This window comes from Hevea brasiliensis, chromosome 1, assembly GCF_030052815.1.
Source record: "Hevea brasiliensis isolate MT/VB/25A 57/8 chromosome 1, ASM3005281v1, whole genome shotgun sequence".
Taxonomy (NCBI): domain Eukaryota; kingdom Viridiplantae; phylum Streptophyta; class Magnoliopsida; order Malpighiales; family Euphorbiaceae; genus Hevea; species Hevea brasiliensis.
The window spans coordinates 112,320,792-112,341,472 of record NC_079493.1 but is presented as its reverse complement, the minus strand read 5'-3'; the positions used below and the strand labels follow the sequence as shown (position 1 = coordinate 112,341,472).

The 20,681-nt window shown below is 33.6% G+C and overlaps 1 protein-coding gene and 1 pseudogene across 1 annotated transcript; both read right to left on the bottom strand.

The window, feature by feature from the left end:
- Positions 1–850: 850 nt before the first annotated feature.
- Positions 851–16,037, bottom strand: LOC131183295 (F-box protein CPR1-like; annotated as a pseudogene).
- On the bottom strand, positions 15,848–19,226 carry LOC110647943 (cytochrome b-c1 complex subunit Rieske-4, mitochondrial). Its single transcript, XM_058147551.1, has 2 exons — positions 18,857–19,226; positions 15,848–16,694 (listed from the first exon to the last, which is right to left on the bottom strand). Exons 1-2 carry the CDS (start codon positions 19,050–19,052, stop codon positions 16,051–16,053), a joined length of 840 nt encoding a protein of 279 aa, XP_058003534.1. The 5' UTR covers positions 19,053–19,226; the 3' UTR covers positions 15,848–16,050.
- Positions 19,227–20,681: the final 1,455 nt, after the last annotated feature.

Sequence of the window (20,681 nt, the reverse complement as noted above, 5' to 3'; positions counted from 1 at the left end):
TTTTAAGATAATTCTCATTTTCCTATTCAATGCAAATGCTACTAGCGTATTTTATCTACAAGCACATATATGCACAACAAATTTGAAGTCATTGGAGGTTCTCTGACTGACATCATCAAATTGGTGCACATCATTCATCCATGCAGAAGTCATTAAAAAAAGTAAACTATGCTAGAGAAATGGTTCTATGGGAAAACAGAATTCATGTTACCTGTTAGTGATTGTAGTCTTGTCAATGTGTAGGTTCCAAGCAAGCTAAATAAAGATTGCATTCTATTTCTTTGTTCGTGTTAAGTGGTATAGTTTAGAATTCATGTTTCCTGGGATTCGACTCCCACTAATTGCTCCGTTTGTGGCTGGACTGCAAAAAAATTTCAAGGGATTTTTGCACTTGGGTGAAAAATTAGAGCATTAAGAACCTTAACTTTTTGATAAATGGAGTTTAGTAGGGACTGCCTAAGCAACCAGCTCAATAAAAAAAATAAAATAAAAAAAAAAACAGATCAGCTTCTCATTACTTGATTAACATCTTTCATTTAACATTAAATGATAACCAACCTTATCAAAGTCTCATCAAAATCACAATGTTTTCCTTCTAATTTCCATCAAACATAATCAACTGCACATCCATTCATTTTGGTTCTTTCAAGTGACATGTTGTAGTTTTAATTTATAACCAAACTATTAAGACTACATTGTAAAGGCAATACAAAAGAAAATATTTGAGGAATGAAAATATGATTAGTATTTGGATAAAATGGCACTCAATTAGAGACATAAATAAAGTACATGATAGAAAGGGTGCACAAGGGAGATCAAAGCAAGCACTAGAGTTCTAATGAAAGGACCTTCAACTTTGATTTGCTTCTAAGGAATTTTGCTCATCTTTGAATTTGTTTCCAACCTTCAATCAAATATAGGACTCCATGTAAGTGACGGTTTGCAAGGTTTCTAATACTACATTTACTCAAATATGGCCAATTGCTTCTGTAGTAGGATTCCATACAAGCAGTTGCCCTTCCCAAGTTGCAAGAAATAGCTTACCATTACTTGAAAATCCTAATGGCTGGCTCACATCTTCAGGGCATGCTATAGTGAATAATTTAGTCCAAGACTCTTTAGCACTATATTCAAGCAATACCTACAACTCAACATGATTATCATCACAGAGGGACAGACCAACATACTCATTCAACGAAAAAGTTGTTTGCCCAAAATTGCAAGAATTGATTGCGTCTGGTGAAGCTATTGTTTTGATAGCCTCATTGCTCAATTCAAAAGAAACAATTACATCTTTCCAATTACCATCTTGTACCCACCAATGAAATGTACCATTTGCACTCAACTAATGGGGATAGGGTAATTATCACAAGTGGTTACTTAACTTTATGAATATTTTCATAGAAGTCATTAAACTTTAATTTCTTTCATAAAACTAATTGAATTTCAGTTTAATTTTATAAAAGTCTCTGTAATTAGAAATTAAAGGTTTTGAGGTTAACCTACTAACTTGTCAACTATTTTATAAATAAAATTAGCTAACTAGTGGTTTCTAGCAGAGAAGAAATAGAGAAAGGGGAGGAGTTTGATGGCCAAGGGGGTAGTTAGATGAGTTTTATGCGTCCTATTTTCTTTTTTTCAAGAAATTAATAAAATAAGATAATTTTATTTGTAAAATAATTGACAAGTCAGTAGGTTAACCTGGAAACCTTTAATTGCCTATCACAGTGACTTTTATGAAATAAAATTAAAGTTCAATGAGTTTTATGAAAGAAATTAAAGTTCAGTGACTTTTATAAAGACACTTATAAAATTGAGTGACCAAATGTGATATTTATCCAATGGGGATGTGATGACTAATTTAGATGATTATTTTACCATGTTTAAGCATCCAACACAATTGTCAACTAAGCATTTTAAGGCTTAGATCAATTTTCAATTGATCAATTTGCATTCTATTCTATTAAAAACTTGTCCAAGTTTCTTTCTTTTTTGTCCTTCCTTGGTGTAAATGTTGAAGATGATGCCCTTGACATGATTTCAGAGGTTTCATTTTCTCTTGATATCTAACTCCTTTCAAGTTATAGGAGAAAAGAGGAATTATTTTTTCATTGTTAAGGGTTGGCACGAACATAACATGATTAAAGTTGACACAAACACGAATGATTAATGAATTGTGTTAAGAATCTAAACACGAATACAACCCTTTTATTATATAGGTTACACGACACGATTAATATTAAATTGTGTTGACTTAATTTAACTCGAAATGACTCATTTAATATGATTTGACATGAATTAACTCATTTAACATTATTTGACACGAATTGACTTATTTAGGACAATTTGACACAACCAATATAACTTATTTGACATGTTTTGACATGATTCAATATTTTTAATATTTATAAATCAATATATTATTTAAAATTTACACATTAATTTTAATATACATAAATTTAATGATATATAAAAATATCCAATCTAACATTAACAAACAAGAGATATTTTAGTATTTAGCTAATTAATATTTTAACAAAATTACAAAAAAAAAACTTGTAAACAATATTTTTAAATTGTTGTATAAATTGATAAAAAAATTAAAATTTAATAAAGAAAGTAAACATCAACTATAACAAACCTCTAATATAATAAAAAATTGAGTTTATATTTACTAATTTATTCCTTTCTAATAATATAATTTATGGGTTGATGAGTCAAATGGGTTGGCAGGTCAAAACGGGTTTGATAGGTTGGTGTGTCAAAACGTGTTAGTGGATCACAGATCGACATGTAGCGTGAATAATAAAGCGTATTATAAACGTGTCAAATCGTGTTAGCAGTTAACCTGCGACATGACACAATTATTGGCGTGTTATAAATAGGTCAACACGATTTTGACACAACACGAATAAGCCCAGCCCAAATCCTTTGTTTTTGTATCATGTTTGTGTCATATTCATGGTTCGTGTCTAAAATTGCCACCCCTAGTTCATTATACCTAATTTAGATAATTCTTTTACCATGTTTTAGCATCCAACATATTTATCAACTAAGACTCAGATCAATTTGATTTGTAATTGCAACTTGTCCAAGTTTCTTGATAAAGTCATTGCCCAAACCATTAAATCTTTAATTCTATCATCTTTTGCACACCGATGAGAAACTTGTATCAAAATAAGAGTAACCATGAATTTATAAGAAGGCAAGTAAAGGATTCAAAAACAGCATCAACTTTACCTATATATGATCAACTAACTATTCCCATTCAAAACTAAAGTAAATGCTAAAAATTATTACTTTCATTTACTATCATTAGATTGACGTATGGTCTTTGTTTTAGTGGTTGTAGAATTTCATAGAACAATATAAACATATATATATATATATATATATATATATATATATATATATATATATATATATATATATATATATATATATATATATATAATACCATTATAGCAAGAACTATCTATAAATGCACATTTTTTGTATATCCTTAAGATTTGTTTTCTCTTGAGGATTATGACAGATTTTTATTTCACACTTTGCCCTTCCTTGCACCCTATATATACCATTACTAATTTTTCAAAACCACATTGGTGAAGAAGATGGTGATTGTTGTTATAGTTTTCATCCTAGTCATCGTAGTTGTATCCTAATCCTTTTAGGAGGTTTTTATTGGCAGCTTTCAGAATGATCTCCACACTTGGCCACACATAAATAAATTTGATACAATTAATATTTCTTGGAATGGACTTTCTTACAAAATTGTATCAAATTGATATTGGATCCAAGAAATATCAATTGTATCAAATTTATTTATGTGCAGACAAGTTTGGAGATCATTTTGAAAGCTGCCAACATAAATGACCAAAGGGATTAGGATATGCCCATGATGAAAAAGTTGAAGAAATCCTATTTCCTATAGCATCAACATGTCCAGCATAGCTTTATATTATTGTAGCCTCAGATGTTTATTATAACTAAATAAAATTTCTTTTTTTCTTAATTATATATATACACTTGTTTCAACCTTCTCCTTGTGTCTACTATTTTCCATTTTTTTCTACTTGAGTTTCTTAATGTTCCTTAGTTCCTAATCAATGTGTACTTAAATTAATCTTGGTGGTTCATTCTTCAAGAGTAGAATTCCAAAAACCTTTAAGATATATCTAATTCTTATTCATTTAAAAAATCAATTATTAGAGTTTTTAGTTCAATAATTTGAAATTTAACCATTAATTAATAATATAATTCAACTATGGATGTGCAGTCCTTGGATTTTTCTTGCGAGTCTAGACCTATAAGATAAGAAAGAGAACAACAGGTGAGCTAGTTTGGGCAACTTCTCCAATACTTAAGTCAGTATAGGTATTGAGTAAATTATAGAATTGAGTAGAGAGAACAGCATACCTGACTGTGGAGGCTTGATCTCCTTACATAGGCATTAAAGACTTAGATTGTTATTAGAATTGTGATAGAGGATTCCTATCTTGAGTGAAACCTAGTAGAGTGGGATTTAGAGTCCCTAATAAAGTGGGATGCTTATCCTCAATAGATAATATTTATATTCAATTATGATTCTATTATTTGGGTATTTTTAATGTAGTATTATATCATTAGTCCCCATTTGAGTACAAATCTTTAAGGTCGAAGTCAAAGAGTGTGTTAAATGACAAAGATCTGGCCATGAGATAGAGACTTTTGAGATTTGTGAACCATTACCTTAAATATTCTTGTTGGCGTACTATTGCCTTAAAGGGTGGTAGATTATCACCTTGAAAATATTAAAGTGGTGGACTATCAATTTAATAATCTTCAAGTGGCAAACTTTTGCCTTTATGGTTGGGTGATCTAACACCATGATGTGGTGACTTTTGTCATGTTAAATGATTTGCCTGATGCTTTAATGCGGACTTGTGCCTTGGATGGCTAGTCAATGCCTCTTTAGGTGGACTTATGCCTTGAATGGCATATCTGCACCTCTTTAGGCAAACTTATGTTTTAGCAACAACACCTTTTGGGTAGACTTATGCCTTAGAAGGCTTTGTCTATGCCACTTTGGTAAACTTATACCTTAGATGGCTTGTCAATGCAACTTGGGTGGACTTATGCCTTAAACGGCTTTGTCTATGCCACTTGCATGACTTATGCCTTAAATGGCTTTGTCTATGCCATTTGAGCAAACATATGCATTAGATGGCTTGTTGATGCCACTTCGACAGACTTGTGCCTTAGATGGCTTTATCTATGCCACTTGAGCTGACTTATGTCTTAGATGGCTTGTCAATGCCACTTGGGCAAACTTAGGCCTAAGATGGCTTCGTCTACACCACTTGGGCAGACTTGTACATTTAATGGCTTATTGATGCCTTTTTGGGTAGACTTGTGCCTAAGTGACTTATCAACAGCTTTAGGGAAGATTTATGCCTAAGTGGCTTGTCAACGCCTTTAGGCTGAACTTATGCCAGGTGGCTTGTCAATGCCTTTGGGGTAAACTTATGCCTAGATGGCTTGTCAACACCTTTACGGCAGACTTGTGCCTAGGTGGCTTGTCAACACCTTTAGGGCAAACTTGTGCCTAGGTGGATTGTCAATGCCTTTAGGATGGACTCATACCTTGGATGGCTTATCAACGTCACTTGGGTAGACTTATGTCTTAAATGGCTTGTTGATACCACTTGGGAGGACTTATGCCTTAGATGGCTTTATCCATGGCACTTGGGTGGACTTATACCTTTAATTTGTCTTATCTACACCACATTGGTGGACTTATGCCTTAGACAGCTTTATCTACACTACTTGGGTGGACTTATGTCTTAAATGGCTTTATCTATGTCACTTAGGCAGATTTATGCCTTTAATTTGTCTTGTCTAAGCCATTTTAGGTGGACTTATACCTTATGCAGCTTTATATACGCCATTTAGCAAACTTATGCCTTAGATGCCTTTGTCTACACTACTTGGATACACTTATACCTTAGATGGCTTATTGATGCCACTAGGGTAGACTTATACCTTATAAGGCTTTGTCTACACCACTTGGATGAAGTTTATACCTAATATGGCTTTGGTCTATCCCACTTGGGCAGACTTAGGCCTTTAATTTGGCTTGTCTATGCCACCTTAAGTGGACTTATACCTTAGATGGCTTTGTCTATGCTACTTGGGTGGACTTATGCTTGGCAGACTTATACCTTAGATAACTTGTCGAAACCACTTGAGCCAACTTATGTATTAGATGGCTTGTCAATGCCACCTGGGCAGACTGATGCCTTAGATGGTTTTGCCTATGCTACTTGGATGAACTTATGCCTTAGATGGCTTGTTGACACTACTTGGATGCACTTATGCCTTAGATGGCTTTGTTTACACCACTTAGGCAAACTTTATGCCTTATATGGCTTTTTTTATACCATTTGGATGGACTTGTGCCTTTAGTCTTTATAGGCAGATAGACACCTAAATTTTTTGCAAGCAAATAAACACCTTAATTCTTTACAGGTGAAAGCATGTCTTAAGTTCTTTTCAGCTATTGGCTCTTTGGCAGGTATTGTAGCCTTTGAAGATTTTATGCAAATCTAATACTTGTACAAACATGTTTAGTATAAAGATAATACATATTGTGAATAATACATCAAGTGTATTTCATAAGTAAGTCTCAACAGTAATCTTGATTGAAAATAGGAGTCTTCATATTAAAAGAAAAATTGGAAGTAAAAAATTTATGCATGCATGTGCATATATGTAAATTTAATTTCAATTAAAAGCTAAAGCCTATATTTTTAGTCAAGATCAAGCATGATATTGGAGCAAATAAATTTAAAGCATTAAAATATAAAATGAGTGTATATATCCCCACAACTAGTTATTTATCATTGATGACAATATTTGACTATCTAATTTAATTCAATTAAATTTGCTTAAATTAATACCAAAAATTAATTTTTTAAAAATAATATTGATTTGGACTTTTTAATTTAAGTTCAAAAGTAAATTATAATTATGCTTGTAGTTTATTTGTTTAAAATTAGGTATAAATCTAACTAAAATTTGCAATTGAAGTGTGTAGACTTAGATTATTATTAGAATAGAGATTGAGGATTCTTAAGAGAAACCTAGTTAGAGTGGAATTCAGCGTTCCTAATAAAGAGATGCTCATTCTCAATAGATAATATTTATATTTGATTATTTGGGTATTTTAAGCCCCAAGATTGTGCATTGCAAAGTTACTATGTGAATTTAGCCTTAGCCGCATGTGACCTGCAATCACGTTCCACGATTGAGGCTTTTAAGATAATTCTATTTGTTCTATTCAATGCAAATGCTAGCCGTATATGTTATCTACAAGCACATATATGCACAACAAATTTGAAGTCTTTGGAGGTTCTTTGACTAACATCATCAAATTGGTGCACATCATTCATCCAAGTGGAAGTTATTAAAGAAAGTAAACTATTCTAGAGAAATGGTTCTATGGGAAAATAGAATTCATGTTACATGTTAGTGATTGTATTCTTGTTAATGTGTAGGTTCCAAGCAAGCTAAATGAAGATTGCAATCTGTTTCTCTATTGGTGTTAAGTGGTATAGTTCGGAATTCATGTTTCTTGGGATTTGACTCCCACTAATTACTCTGTTTGTGGCTGCACTGCAGAAAAATTTCAGAGGGATTTTTGCACTTGGGTGAAAGTGTGTATCTTCCTCTCATATGGGTTACACTACAACCCTTCTAAGAAAAATTAGAGCATTGAGAACCTTAACCCTATGATAAATGGAGTTTAGTAGGGACTGCCTAAGCAACCAGCTCAATAATAATAATAAAAAAAAAAAATTAGCTTCTCTTTGCTTGATTAAGATCTTTCATTTAACATTAAATGATAACCAACCTCATCAAAGTCTCATCAAAATCACAATGTTTTCCTTCTAATTTCCATCAAACACAATCAACTTCATGTCCATTCATTTTGATTTTTTCAAGTGACACGTTGTAGTTATAATTTATAACCAAATTATTAAGACCAATACAAAAGAAAATAGTTAAGGAATGAAAATATGGTGATTACTACTTGGATAAAAGGCACTCAATTGGAGACATATATAAAGGACATTTTAAAAAGGGTGCCAAAGGAGATCAAAGCAAGCACTAGAGTTCTAATGAAAGGACCTTCAATTTTGATTTGCTTCTCAAGAATTTTGCTCATCTGCGAATTTGTTTCCAACCTTCAATGGAATATAGGACTCCATTTAAGCTACGGTTTGCAAGGTTTCTGATACTCCATCTACTCAATTATGGCCAATTGCTTCCGTAGTAGGATTCCATACGAGCAGCTGCCCTTCCTAGCCCCAAGTTGTAAGAAATAGCTTGCGATTACTTGAAAATCCTGCTGGCTGGCTCACATTTTCAAGGCATGCTATGGTGAATAACTTAGTCCAAGACTCTTTAACACCATATTCAAGCCATACCCAAAACTCAATATGATTATCATCACAGAGGGGCTGAGCAACATAGTCATTCAAGGAAAAAGTTGTCTGCCAAAAATTGCAAGAATTGGTAACATCTGGTAGAGCTGTTGTTTTGATAGCCTCATTACTCAATTCAAAAGAAACAATTACATCTTTCCAATTACCGTATAGTGCCCACCAACGAAATGTACCATTTGCACCCGTATGACCTCTGCTATAACACCCCTTCCGCGATCTATAGTGTACCTGAGCAAAAAATGTCACATTCTGTATTGGAGCACCTTACCTTATCTTGCTTTATTTATTATTAATTATAATCCCAATATTTATTTAAATAAATATTTAAACGGAGAAACTGCCAAAGTTTTCCCTGTTTTATTAACATTTTGCCCTGTTAAATATTTACCTGTGCACTAAAATCCATATTATAATTTCACTTTTCATCATCTTTTCATATCATCAAATCGAAATTTCACATTAATCTCATTCATCCATACATGAAATTTGCTTGTTTTATTAATTTACAGAATATACATAATTTATAAACTTTTCATTAATTTACAATGAGCAAAATGTACATAATTGTGCATCCATGGGCCCTACAATGATATACTGAGGTGATAACCCTCCTACTGCAGATCTATCCAAAATCCCAGTCTGATCTCTACTGGGTCTGATCTCCTGGACCTGCGCGAGGAAACAACCTTCACGCTAAGCATTTCTGCTTAGTGGTGCAATAATAGAAAAGAAATACAATATACAAATAAAGGAAACAATTTCATACTTGAAGTAATACACAAACATGCATATGTAACTCATCCACATATTTATGTATATTTTCATGTTTGCACATTTTTTGTGATCTTTGGAACATTTATTTCTTTGCCCAATGTAACCTTTAACAGACTGTTAAGATTGGATACACAGCAGTATACTAGTTAGACACCCTATGTGCCTGTCAGGTATAAAGCCAGCTGTCAAGCATAATTGCCAGCTGTCAGGCATAATGCCAGCAGAACGACCATATTAGATATACATTGTATATTAATGATCATTTATGAAGTAGGCTCGAAAGCCATGGGCAGTACTGCATCTGTGGTCCCTAATTGGCATGCCAATCGATCCAATCTATACACTGATGTCTAGGCATACATGGGCAACTTTAACATCTTTAGTTAATCATTATTTCATTACATGTATTATTCATGCTCATAGCATTTTCATTTCATTCATAATGGGAACATAAGTACCAATTACATATTAATGTGATTTAAGTATTCATTAAACCATTTATGTTAAGTACATATCACATTCCAAGTCTTTTTATGAACCTTTCATAGGTTCCAGAATTTGCACTTTGACTTTCCTCTTAGATTTGGCCAAGTTGCAGTGACAGTTTGGCCATACTTTCTTCATGAAAGTTGTAGGTTTATATCTTAGGTTTAATTTGGCTTTGGAATCACTCAATTTGAAGTTGTATAGGGTGAGTTATGGTAAATTAACCAATCTGGACTCATGGACCCTGCACTTTCAGGGTCTTACACCCAGAAATTGGGTAAGGTGTCTAAACTAAAGTTGTAGCCATATTTCTTAGGTTTTTCAAATCATTTTGATTCATCTCAATTAGTTTTATACAATGAAAGTTATGCCCTGTTTTCTACCCAGAGGTCACAGGGCACTTTGCTGGAATTGCAAGAATTCCAATTTTAGTAATACAAACTTGTTCCAGGAATTTGCAAATTTGCAATTAGAACTGGGCAGTTTATTCTTCATGAAAGTTGTTCTACTATGTCTCAGCTTTCCAACAAGTCAAAATTCACTTCATTTGGAGTTTTCTAGTGCAAGTTATCCTCATTCTAAGTTGTACTATTAAAATGGCCATTTTCCTGGATTTATGAATTTCACTTCCAGATTCCAACCCTAATTCCAACCTCTTCCAGCCAATTCTAGATCAAATGCCCTTCATGAAAATTGTAGTATTATGTCTTAGGTTTATTTTGCAATTGGTTTCACCTCAATTTAATTTACCTAGCTCAAGTTATAAGCAAATCAAACTACTGGACTTAAGCTGTCTAGATTCTGTCTCAATACACAACATTACACCCATTCAATTATTTGGTCATCTCATCAACACATATAAACAATTGTGTGCCAAACTGAATAAATTTAGGCATAATTACATCAATTAGATCATAACAATTAACATCCCCAATTTCAACAAACCCTAAATCAATTTGCATAAACTTCAAATTCCAAGAGAATTTCTAGCACTAACCTTGTTTCTAATGCTCTCTTTAACTCAAATCAAGCTTCAATTCATTCAAGGTCTTCACTCCTTTGTTGAACCCACCTTGGTAGAAAGTTTCTCTTCCAAAGTTCCCAAATTCTCTTGATTTCATGGGGCTTTCTTCAAGTTAGGTTTTAATTTAGGATTTTGAAATTATTTCCTAAAGAAAAATGGTGGCAAGACTTAGGTGTTCAAGCTTTCTCCTAAGCTTTAATGGAAGTTTTGAGAGAGAAATGGGAGAAAGGAGGGACGGCTGGTTTGAAGGAGGAAGGAAAAAATCTAATTTCTTTCTCTTCAATTAGGATATTTATTTTATTTTATTAATTAATTAAGTTTTGTTTTATTAGGCAAAATATTTATAATTAATTATATTTAAATTGAAATTATATTTGTAATTATCCAATCATTTTCTTTATATATATATACTCTTTTCCATTTTAATTAATGTCCATTTAGTTTATGTGGCATGCTGATCAAAAATCAACTCTTCAAGTGAATTATCCAAAATGCCCTTTATCGAGTCATGGTTCGCCTTCATTGATTAATGTTAGTTTCCTTTTATTTTCTTGACATATTCATTTCCATTAATCCCTCAATTAAGTTCTAAATAAATGTCTTACGAGGTTCCTCATGAGTTTGGGGTGGCAACTGAATTCACAGTCGCTTCCCAATAAGGTTACTCATTGCCGGAACTTTGTGCTCATTTAACCGATTATACTCCACTTCTTTTATTTTCCTTCAACTTTTCTTAATCTTTATTTAGTTAATTTATGGTTCCTCACTCTAGTTTAAGTGTGATTCCAAATATTCTGACTGTATTCCAGACATCTTGGCTGTTCGAATAGGCATTAGTTGTCAGAACAGTAGAATGTACGGAACTGTCTAAAGTGAGGGCATTACATTTGCGATAACAATAATTGATATATTCATATTGATAAGAAGGCAAGTGCCAAGAATTCAAACTGCCGTCAACTTTTTTCCAATGTATCATCCCTCAGGCTATGTATCTCGACCAGGTAATCCCATTGGGAATCAAGAGATGAATATTCAAAAATCCTAAGTACTTTGCAATCACTAGTTCTTGTGTCAAATCCAAATTATACTATATCCAATGAAATAGAACGATGAGGAGGATGCGGAACAGTAACACCCCTAATTTTAAATTTATTATTTTATGAGTAAATATTAATATTTTATTTTATTTAAATTTTAGGAAATTATTTAAAATTTTTCAGATTTTAGAAATCGGATTCTATTTTTCAAAAATATAAAACTTTGATGATTTTTAAAAATTAATTTAAAGACCACGTGGCAAAACTAAAAATATATTTAGATTCTATGAATTTTTCTGAGTTTTCTAGAATTTTTCGGAGTTTTCTAGAATTTTTCGGAATTTTTGGGCCTCGTTTTCGATCCCAAGGCAGAGTAAAAATTCAAAATTTTATATCTTGAATCGGACCGGCCAAATTGGATCGGACCGGTCGAATCGGACCGGCCTTTCTTTTTCTTCTTCTCCCTTCCGCCGTGCGCCCGACCTCTCTTCCTCTCTCTCCCATTTTCTCTATCCTCCCTCCTCCCCACACCGCGCCGCCATCACCCAGCCCTCCCCACCTCGCCGACGCGCTGCCCCTGCCTTCCCCCACCGCTGGCCGACCTTCCAGGCAGTAAAAAACGACGCGTGAAGAGGCACGACCCTCAGTGCACCATTTCGGATTCCTGGCTGAAATCCGGCCGATCCGGCCACTGATTAGCCCGGGTCTTGTGTCAAACACCATCTACACCTCGAGAGCTTTCCATAGACACCAAGAACACCAAAATCTATCGAGCGGTTTGCCAATTTTTGTCCGGGAAGTTTTAGCCCATTTCGATTTTTGGGCTAGATTTCTCGCAAACCGTGAACCCCACGAGAAAACCGAGAGTATCAGAGCGCTCCACTCGTCGAGAGCTTCGCGGCAATATAAATTTCAAAATTTTTCGACACCATTTTTCGGTGGGTCCCACCAAACTTTGTAGTATTTTTTTGAGCATTAAATGAGCTTAGAAAATTCTGTAAAAATTATATACTAACCCCCGTGTTGTGGGCTTTGTGTAGATACCTTCAATTCACGGAAATTCGACAGTTACTCCAGTCTATGAATTTTCAGCTAAACAGACAGGCTACTGAAAAAGTCTCGGAATTAGGTCGAGATTTTGGCTACCCCACTATTGTCAGACGTTCCGAACGCGTTCCTGAGATCGGAATCGGCATAAGTAAACTCGAACCTTACTTTTTCTTTATTTTCTAGTGCTTGAATGGGATTAAAAATCTATAAAATATTCGTGGTAGCTCAGAAAATTATGATTCTTTTTGCATTAGCTTAGTAACATTGCTAAGGACCACAGGGCAAAGTTTTAGAATTTTTAGAGCTGATTTGGATAATTTTTGCAAAAAGGATCAATTATAAGGACTAAACTATAATTTTATATATTGTGATTGATGACTGTTTGGATGGGTCCAGGAGGGGCTGTGTGATATGATTGAGTTGTGGGTGTATGGTTATGGATATAGAAGTGCGTTTTAAGCCCTTTTGTAAGTTGAGTAGGTCCTAGGTATAGGGGAGACTCTGCAGGATTTTCGGCACGACTTAGGACATCTTTAGTCTTTTTCTTAGTTTGTATTAAGTCAAATTTATTAAATGATTGTAATAAAATTGTCAGGTGAGCTGATGCCTTTCCTCCTCCGCTACCGCCACAAAGGATCAAGATTAAGTCTGTGAGTAAAATATTAATTTTAATTGTAATTTCGATATTATTATATGTTCAAGCATGCCCATGCATCACTTATAAATATGTATCTATGTAGTTAAACTCTTAGCATGTTTTATGTTGCATTCACAACTGTTAAAGTGTCATAGATGTTGTTGTGGTAATTTGGAGAAGTGTGCGTGAGTTGGCGTGCGTGTGGTATGGTGTTGGCTATGGACAGGACGGGTAGACACGGCTTGAGTTCTTCGCTGGGACCCCGATTTGGTTTATTAAGCGAAAGTCCGGCTTGAGTTCTTCGCTGTCACAAGTTGGATAAAAAGGGCTGTATAGGGGATCAGCTCTCGTATATGTATTGTTTGACCTTATCGGGTGTATGAGTGCTCCAAATTACTTTTTTGCTGTTATGATATGAAAATATTGACGATGTTGCATTTCACTCTACAGGGTACATTAGCTTTAGATAGCTATAGAGATTATGGTTAAAATTGATATTTTACTCTCTGAGTCGAATGCTCACTCATGTTCATTATTTCTCCAGGCTACAGGAGATTTCTTGTTGAGTTCTAACCTGCCTCTCTCTCGCAAGTCATCTATTAAAGTCTGTAGTGTTTATATAATTCTATTAACTCCTAGAATTTCCGCATGTGTTAGAAATATTTATTTGATTTGAGTTTATAATATAATTTGCCATGTTGGACTTGTAAACTTATCATATGCATGTGTGTTGGACTGGATGAGGGAGCTGAGCTCCCATTTGACTTTATGTTATTATGAGTATGTGGAGAGTGAACTAAGCTCCCCAATTGATTATATATTGTGTTTACAGGTCGAGTGAGTCAAAAACTCCCAGTTAAAAGGTTCATTTTATGGCCGAATTCTGTCTGATTGAATTCTTAAAATTGGACCCAAATGAGCCTTAGAGTTAGGTTGAGGAATAGTTAGGCTTACTATGGGTCTCGGGGGCTTTAGGCTGACCCAGGTCCTAGTGCCGGTCCGGCCCATAGGTTGGGTCGTGACAGGAACATAGGACGAGAGAATCCCTAGGCAGATAATCAACAACCATGGTAGATAGCTAGAAGAAGGGAGAATCTTAAGCTTTAGAAGAATTCCCACTTCTCACTAGATATATAAATTGAGACTCATGAATTCTTAGCCACTAATACATCCTATATGGAAACTTCCACGTGCATACTAATTTAACAAAACTTTCAATTATACCTTATTTGATTTGATGTTATCATTAATTAATATTTTATTTTATAATATTATAATGAAAATAATATTATATATATATATATATATTCTTTTTTTTTTTTCGTGAAATAATTTAACTTCCTCCGCGACAAGCAAACTCATTTATTTTATCCTTCCCAGAGCTTATGTCAAGACTGACGAGAAACAATAATGTCAAATGGACGAAATATCAGGAAAGCTTGAAAGTATGGAAGTAGGAGAGCAACAATGAGGAGAATACAATTGAAGAGAAAAGAAGACGGAGGAGAAAGAACTAACGGAGGAATAGGAATTTTGAAAGAGCGAAGGAGCTTTTATCGTTCGATGCTCTTGATTAGCATAAAATCTTAAGGTTTGTTTGGAATTACTTCACCTTCTTAAAAAAATTGTTGAATAGAGGCACTATAAATTAATTCTAAAATAACTAAACTTCTTCCAGATTACTTTTTCCAATAATATCTAAAGTGATGCTTTTCCAAAAAAGCATTTAGCTTATCTCCAACTTAAATCCCAAACAGACATTTTAATTAACAGAAAATTTAGACAAAATGACGTACCATAATAGTGGATAGAATAAAAAGTACAAAATTAGAAAAAGTAATTTTGAAAAGATGAGTACCAAGTCACTAATAACACTACAATATAAGGACTAAATAATAATTTACCTAAATCTTTTATATGAGCTCTTAAATGCACAATGCAAGAAATTCTTAAATGAATTTAATGTATTGTAAATTATAGAGATAAAAGGTAGGCCCGTATGCAATATTCTCAGGCGTGACAATTTTGAGAGGCATGCAGTTTAATTCATAAGATGCAACAATTCAAATGTAATTCAAATCTTATTATTCTGATGGTAGGGCAATTTCATTCAATAGATTTCCCAGTGAAACAAAAATAAAGAGCATTTTCAAGGCGCACATAACTCTGATCTTTAGAAGTATTGCTTTAAATTATTTCTAACATCTCTACATGTAAAACTAACAGTCAACTCGAAAAGCAAACAAGTTTCCACAGGAATATCAGGTGCGCAAACCAAAACATGCCTGATAAACAGCACCATCCCATAACCTGTAGGCTTCTTCGAGCATTCATGCTTAGAAAAGGCAAGTTATTCAGAATGAAAAGCAACTCCAACCATTAACAGTTAAAATAACCAAGCTGCATAACATCCCTAAACAATAAACACATACCAAATAACCTGGGGGCACAAAGCAAGATATGCAACAAATCTTTCACATTATCTGATTGAACAAATAAAAATAATAATAATAAAATTATACCAACAAACCATTGTTCATTGAAGTATAAAACTCAGCCAATCAGTAACTTGTTCTCATCCAAAAAGGTATAAGTAGGCACCTCCAGATTGTACGGTGCTGGTCCCTTGCGAATCCTACCAGAGATATCGTAATGTGAACCATGGCATGGGCAAAACCAGCCTCCATAATCACCAGCATTTGGCAAAGGAATGCAACCCAAATGAGTACAGACCCCTATGACAATGAGCCATTCTGGATTCTTGACCCTCTCTGCATCTGGCTGTGGATCACGAAGAGATGCCAACTCAACACTATTTGCCAACTTCACATCTTCTTCTGTTCGGTGCCTGATGAAAACTGGCTTTCCACGCCACTTAACAGTCACAGTGGTTCCGGGCTCAATGCCTGAGAGATCAACCTCAAGGGAGGCAAGTGCAAGAACATCCTTACTAGCAGACATGCTCAGCACAAACTTGAGGATAAGGAGACGGATCACTGAAGCATAGACAAACCGACCACCAGTAAGGACAAAATAAGCAAATGCCCACTTACTGGGGTCACCTGGAGGGAAACGCTCATGGTTGTACTCATCATAAACTATCTTCGAAGTGGGGTTCTTAACAGCTGCCACTGTTGCTGGAACATCCGAAAAAATGCTGTCTTCATTTCTTGGGGTAAGTGATTCAGATGAGAAACCTGAAACCAAGTATGATCATATGGTAACTACAAAAATCCAACAATTTGAACAGCTGTCCTGTCTTAATAGGTATGTCTGAAAGATAAAAGATCTACCTTGTCCGAGTGATGAATCTAAAAGCAAGAAACAAAGAAAGAAAGAAGGTGCAAACAGTATAAGGTCAACAAATTATGCATTTTGTTAAATACATAAATCCTTCACATTTGTCTATTCTCCAAAGAACAAAGAATGGTTTCAGAATCCCAATGCATGATACCAACTCATAATAATACTCGCATAATGCTTCTGAACTTCACCATTCTTCTTCACATTGTGTTTTGCTGCATTTGTGTTAATCCCTTACAAGCTACAAAATAAGGATAGGAAAAATAATTGCCATTATTGAAGATATATTCCTAATCAATCAATTTTGCAATGCAGCACACTGTATGTAGGATAAAACTATCAGCACATAACATCTGGATGAAAGAAAGAAAAAAATTAGCAGATAGGTACATGCCGATATGGTAACTTGTTTATGGTACATAAGCGAATAAGAATATCCATTCAAGAGCCATATATTAGATTTGAATAAAAACTCCAGACTTGAGTTAAGAAAAGCACAAAAGAGAAACCAACAGATGAAAAGAGAAAATTTCTAGAGAATAGGCATTTCCGCTCCCTTTGTGCTACACAGTATTCATTCTGGTAACTAAAAAATAAATAAATGCACAATTACAAGTTAGATCAGCACTAAAGCTTACATTACAGCACATTCAATGAGCATGCAGGACATATTAACAAAAGAAAATAAGACAACAAAATGTAATAATACTTTACTCATAACTGTTTATAAGGTCTGCTCCTGTTTGGATTGGGCATTTCATTCATTCCTTAACATAGAAATGCCCAAGCTCAACAAATTTATAAATCATATAACAAACTCTCAAGCATCATTATCAATGCAATCCATCTTCACTGTAATCACATTGGTCACGCACATGGGCCTGTAGGTGGTCACGCATATGGGCCCGTAGGTAGTAACAAATGCATCGCTACTTCAAGAAGAAACCAGCAAACCACACCACTTACAAATCTGACTTACTTCCAGCATTGTGCCACAAAGCAATGACCTATAATTTTACAATGAGAACTTAAAACCAGAAGATAATAAGCTAAAAGCCCTATCACTAATATGTCGTTCTAATTTATATTATATTAACATATCTATTTCACCATGGGAAAAGCTTTCATTTTCCCTACAAGTTCCTTAACCTTACAATTGGACACATGATGCAAAAACAAAAACTATTAGAGAATAACAAAACAAGAAAATCATTTCTGCTAAGCAATGAACATTGAAAAGTATCCACAAATATCAAATTTTCAAAGACCCACGATACCTTGGCCATCATTTAAGTAACACTGAAAATAACCTCTCATTTTTCATCCCCTAATAACAAATTATAGGCATGAGTACATTGCGGCACTTCAATTGCTGCTGACTGCTGTATAGTAAAACGATAAGTTCTTTAATCCTCTTCTTGAAGGTGTCTGAATTTGTTTTTTTTTTTTTCTTACTTTGTTGGTACTTTGTTGCCTTGACAATTAGATGAGTCATTACTAATTCATTCAGTGGTAGTTATTTACAAAGTAGGATTCACTTTGTTAAAGTTAAAGTAAGCTTAGAATTTTCTCTCCTGAATCTCAGAAAGTCAGAAACAAAAGGGATGCATTTTCCAATAATGATTTATAAAATTTTGGAACGTTGAGTATTTTTTTGGACCTTCATGCCTAATAGTAAATGAGGCAGCAATGATTATATTATGGCAATTCCAAGTGTAGAAGAAAGGTAAAATAAGGAAGTCCTTGAATGCCTATTTGAATCCCTAATGCATAAGGGGGGGACATTAAAAACCAAATTCCGAAACTGTCATGCCAGAATACCCTACGAAAATTAACAAATAAAAGAAGACATCTGTTTAGAGTATCTTAATGGTCAGCGATTACGCAAATATAATGGCTATAATCAATTTCATTAGCCAAACTGAATCCCTAATGAAGCTCCAAAAGCAGCAAGATAGATTCCCAAATTTAGCCCAATAACATAAGATTATCCTAATGACATTAAAAACGGAGGAAGAAAAAAAAAATTGAGACGAGCAAAGAGGGAAGTTCGAACCTTTGTGAGGAAGATGAAAATAAGGCCGGAAAGCAAAGTAATCGTCCAAGGCTTTGGATTTAAAGTCGACCGACGAGAAAGAATCATTGAGATTGATCGGATTCCGCGACACGATTGCGGAGGCAGCCTGGTTGGGCCACCACGACGGGTGCGTGAAACAGAGGGAAGAGATCCTTCTCGCTGCAACTCTAAACATCTTCTACTTCTTCGCTTCTCTTCTCCTCCTCCTTCCTCTACTTTGTTCTCCTCTGCAAATGTTGACTTCTACGTTGGCATCCAAAACGATACTCTCTCTGAAACGGCAAGTGGAGTGGCGTCTTTGCTTCGCGGGATGTTTGGAATGCGAGAGAGAGAGAGAGAGAGAGAGAGAGAGAGAGATCATATTCAGAAGAATCCGTGATCAGGTTTTTATTCGACGAGTGACTCTGATTTTGACACGTCTGCATCTACAAACACGAGAAATTAATTATATGGTATCAGTGGCAAACAAACTGCAAAGAGATTATTTCTTAAAAAAAAAAAAAACAATTTAGTTATAAATTCCTTAAATCGATTTAGCTATAGTATATTTCAATGAATTTAGACATATTTAATTTAATATAATTAAAATATAATATAATCATAAATAAATTAAATATTTGATTACTTTTTTATAATAAAAAAAATTTAATCTAATATAATAAAATTACAATTATATAATATTATATATAAAAATGAATGTAATTATAATTATTTAGTTTAAATTTTTTTATTTATTGTCAATGCTACAAGAACAATGAGGCATCGATATATCAAGAACGGGCTACTTATTTCATTCGAATATCATAATTAATACAATAAAATAGAGATTCCTCACATTCACTTGTAGGCAGGGGAAAACCTATAAGCAGTGAAAGAATAGGAACTCACCAACCGGTGACTGTCGGGCCCAGCACTTGTCGACTAGTCACTTCCCCCTTAAGAGTATTACGAATACAATGAGGTGTGACAGGAGGAGACATCAATATGCTTTAGCAATCACACTCTAAAATTACATATTACAATTTGTTCACTATTACGCTGGCTCTATTACCACCACTATCCTATTACCATCATTGCAATCACCACCATTAACAGTTGACCATTGTTATCATCGCTTAGTCACTATTATCTCTATTACCACCTGGCTACTACTTCAACTTGCCACCATCACTTAACCATCATTATCACTATCACTATTACTATCACTACTATTTAATTATCACTACTACTCAACTATTAATCACTGCAACCATTATTATTTATTATTAACATTATGAATAAAATAAATATTAAAATCAAAATTATTATTACTATTTTTATATTAACAAATATAAAAATGTAATGATAAATATATTCATTATAATTTTAATTACATTACATAATTGATTACATTGTATTACATTATACCCTAACAAACGTAATATTAGTGTTCATTTATAATTAAGATTTAAGGTAAAAGCTATTTTTTAAAGAAAAAAGTATAATTTTAAATATTTTAAAAAAAGTTTTAAAAATTTATTTCATTATTTTAATATTTTAATAATTAAATTTATTAAATTTAATTTAAAATAATTTTTTAATACTCTGTAACCAATATATTTAAAAAAATTACTTAAAGCAATATCTAATAGAATCTTAATTAGCTTTGAGATCCACTGCTACATTGAGGTTACATTTATTGTTTAGCCTTTTGAATAAAAAAAATTTACTTATTTGTGTAAATTTAGAAGTTTTTAATTTTAAGTTATTTATTTAAATTTTTAATTTTAATAACTATAATTAAAATTTAATTTGAAAATAATCT

Coding starts and splice junctions, on each gene's coding strand:
- LOC110647943 (XM_058147551.1), bottom strand. CDS start 19,052: ATGTTTAGAGTTGCAGCGAGAAGGATCTCTTCCCTCTGTTTCACGCAC. Junction 16,695..18,856: donor TTTTCATCTTCCTCACAAAG/GTTCGAACTTCC, acceptor ACTTGGTTTCAG/GTTTCTCATCTGAATCACTT.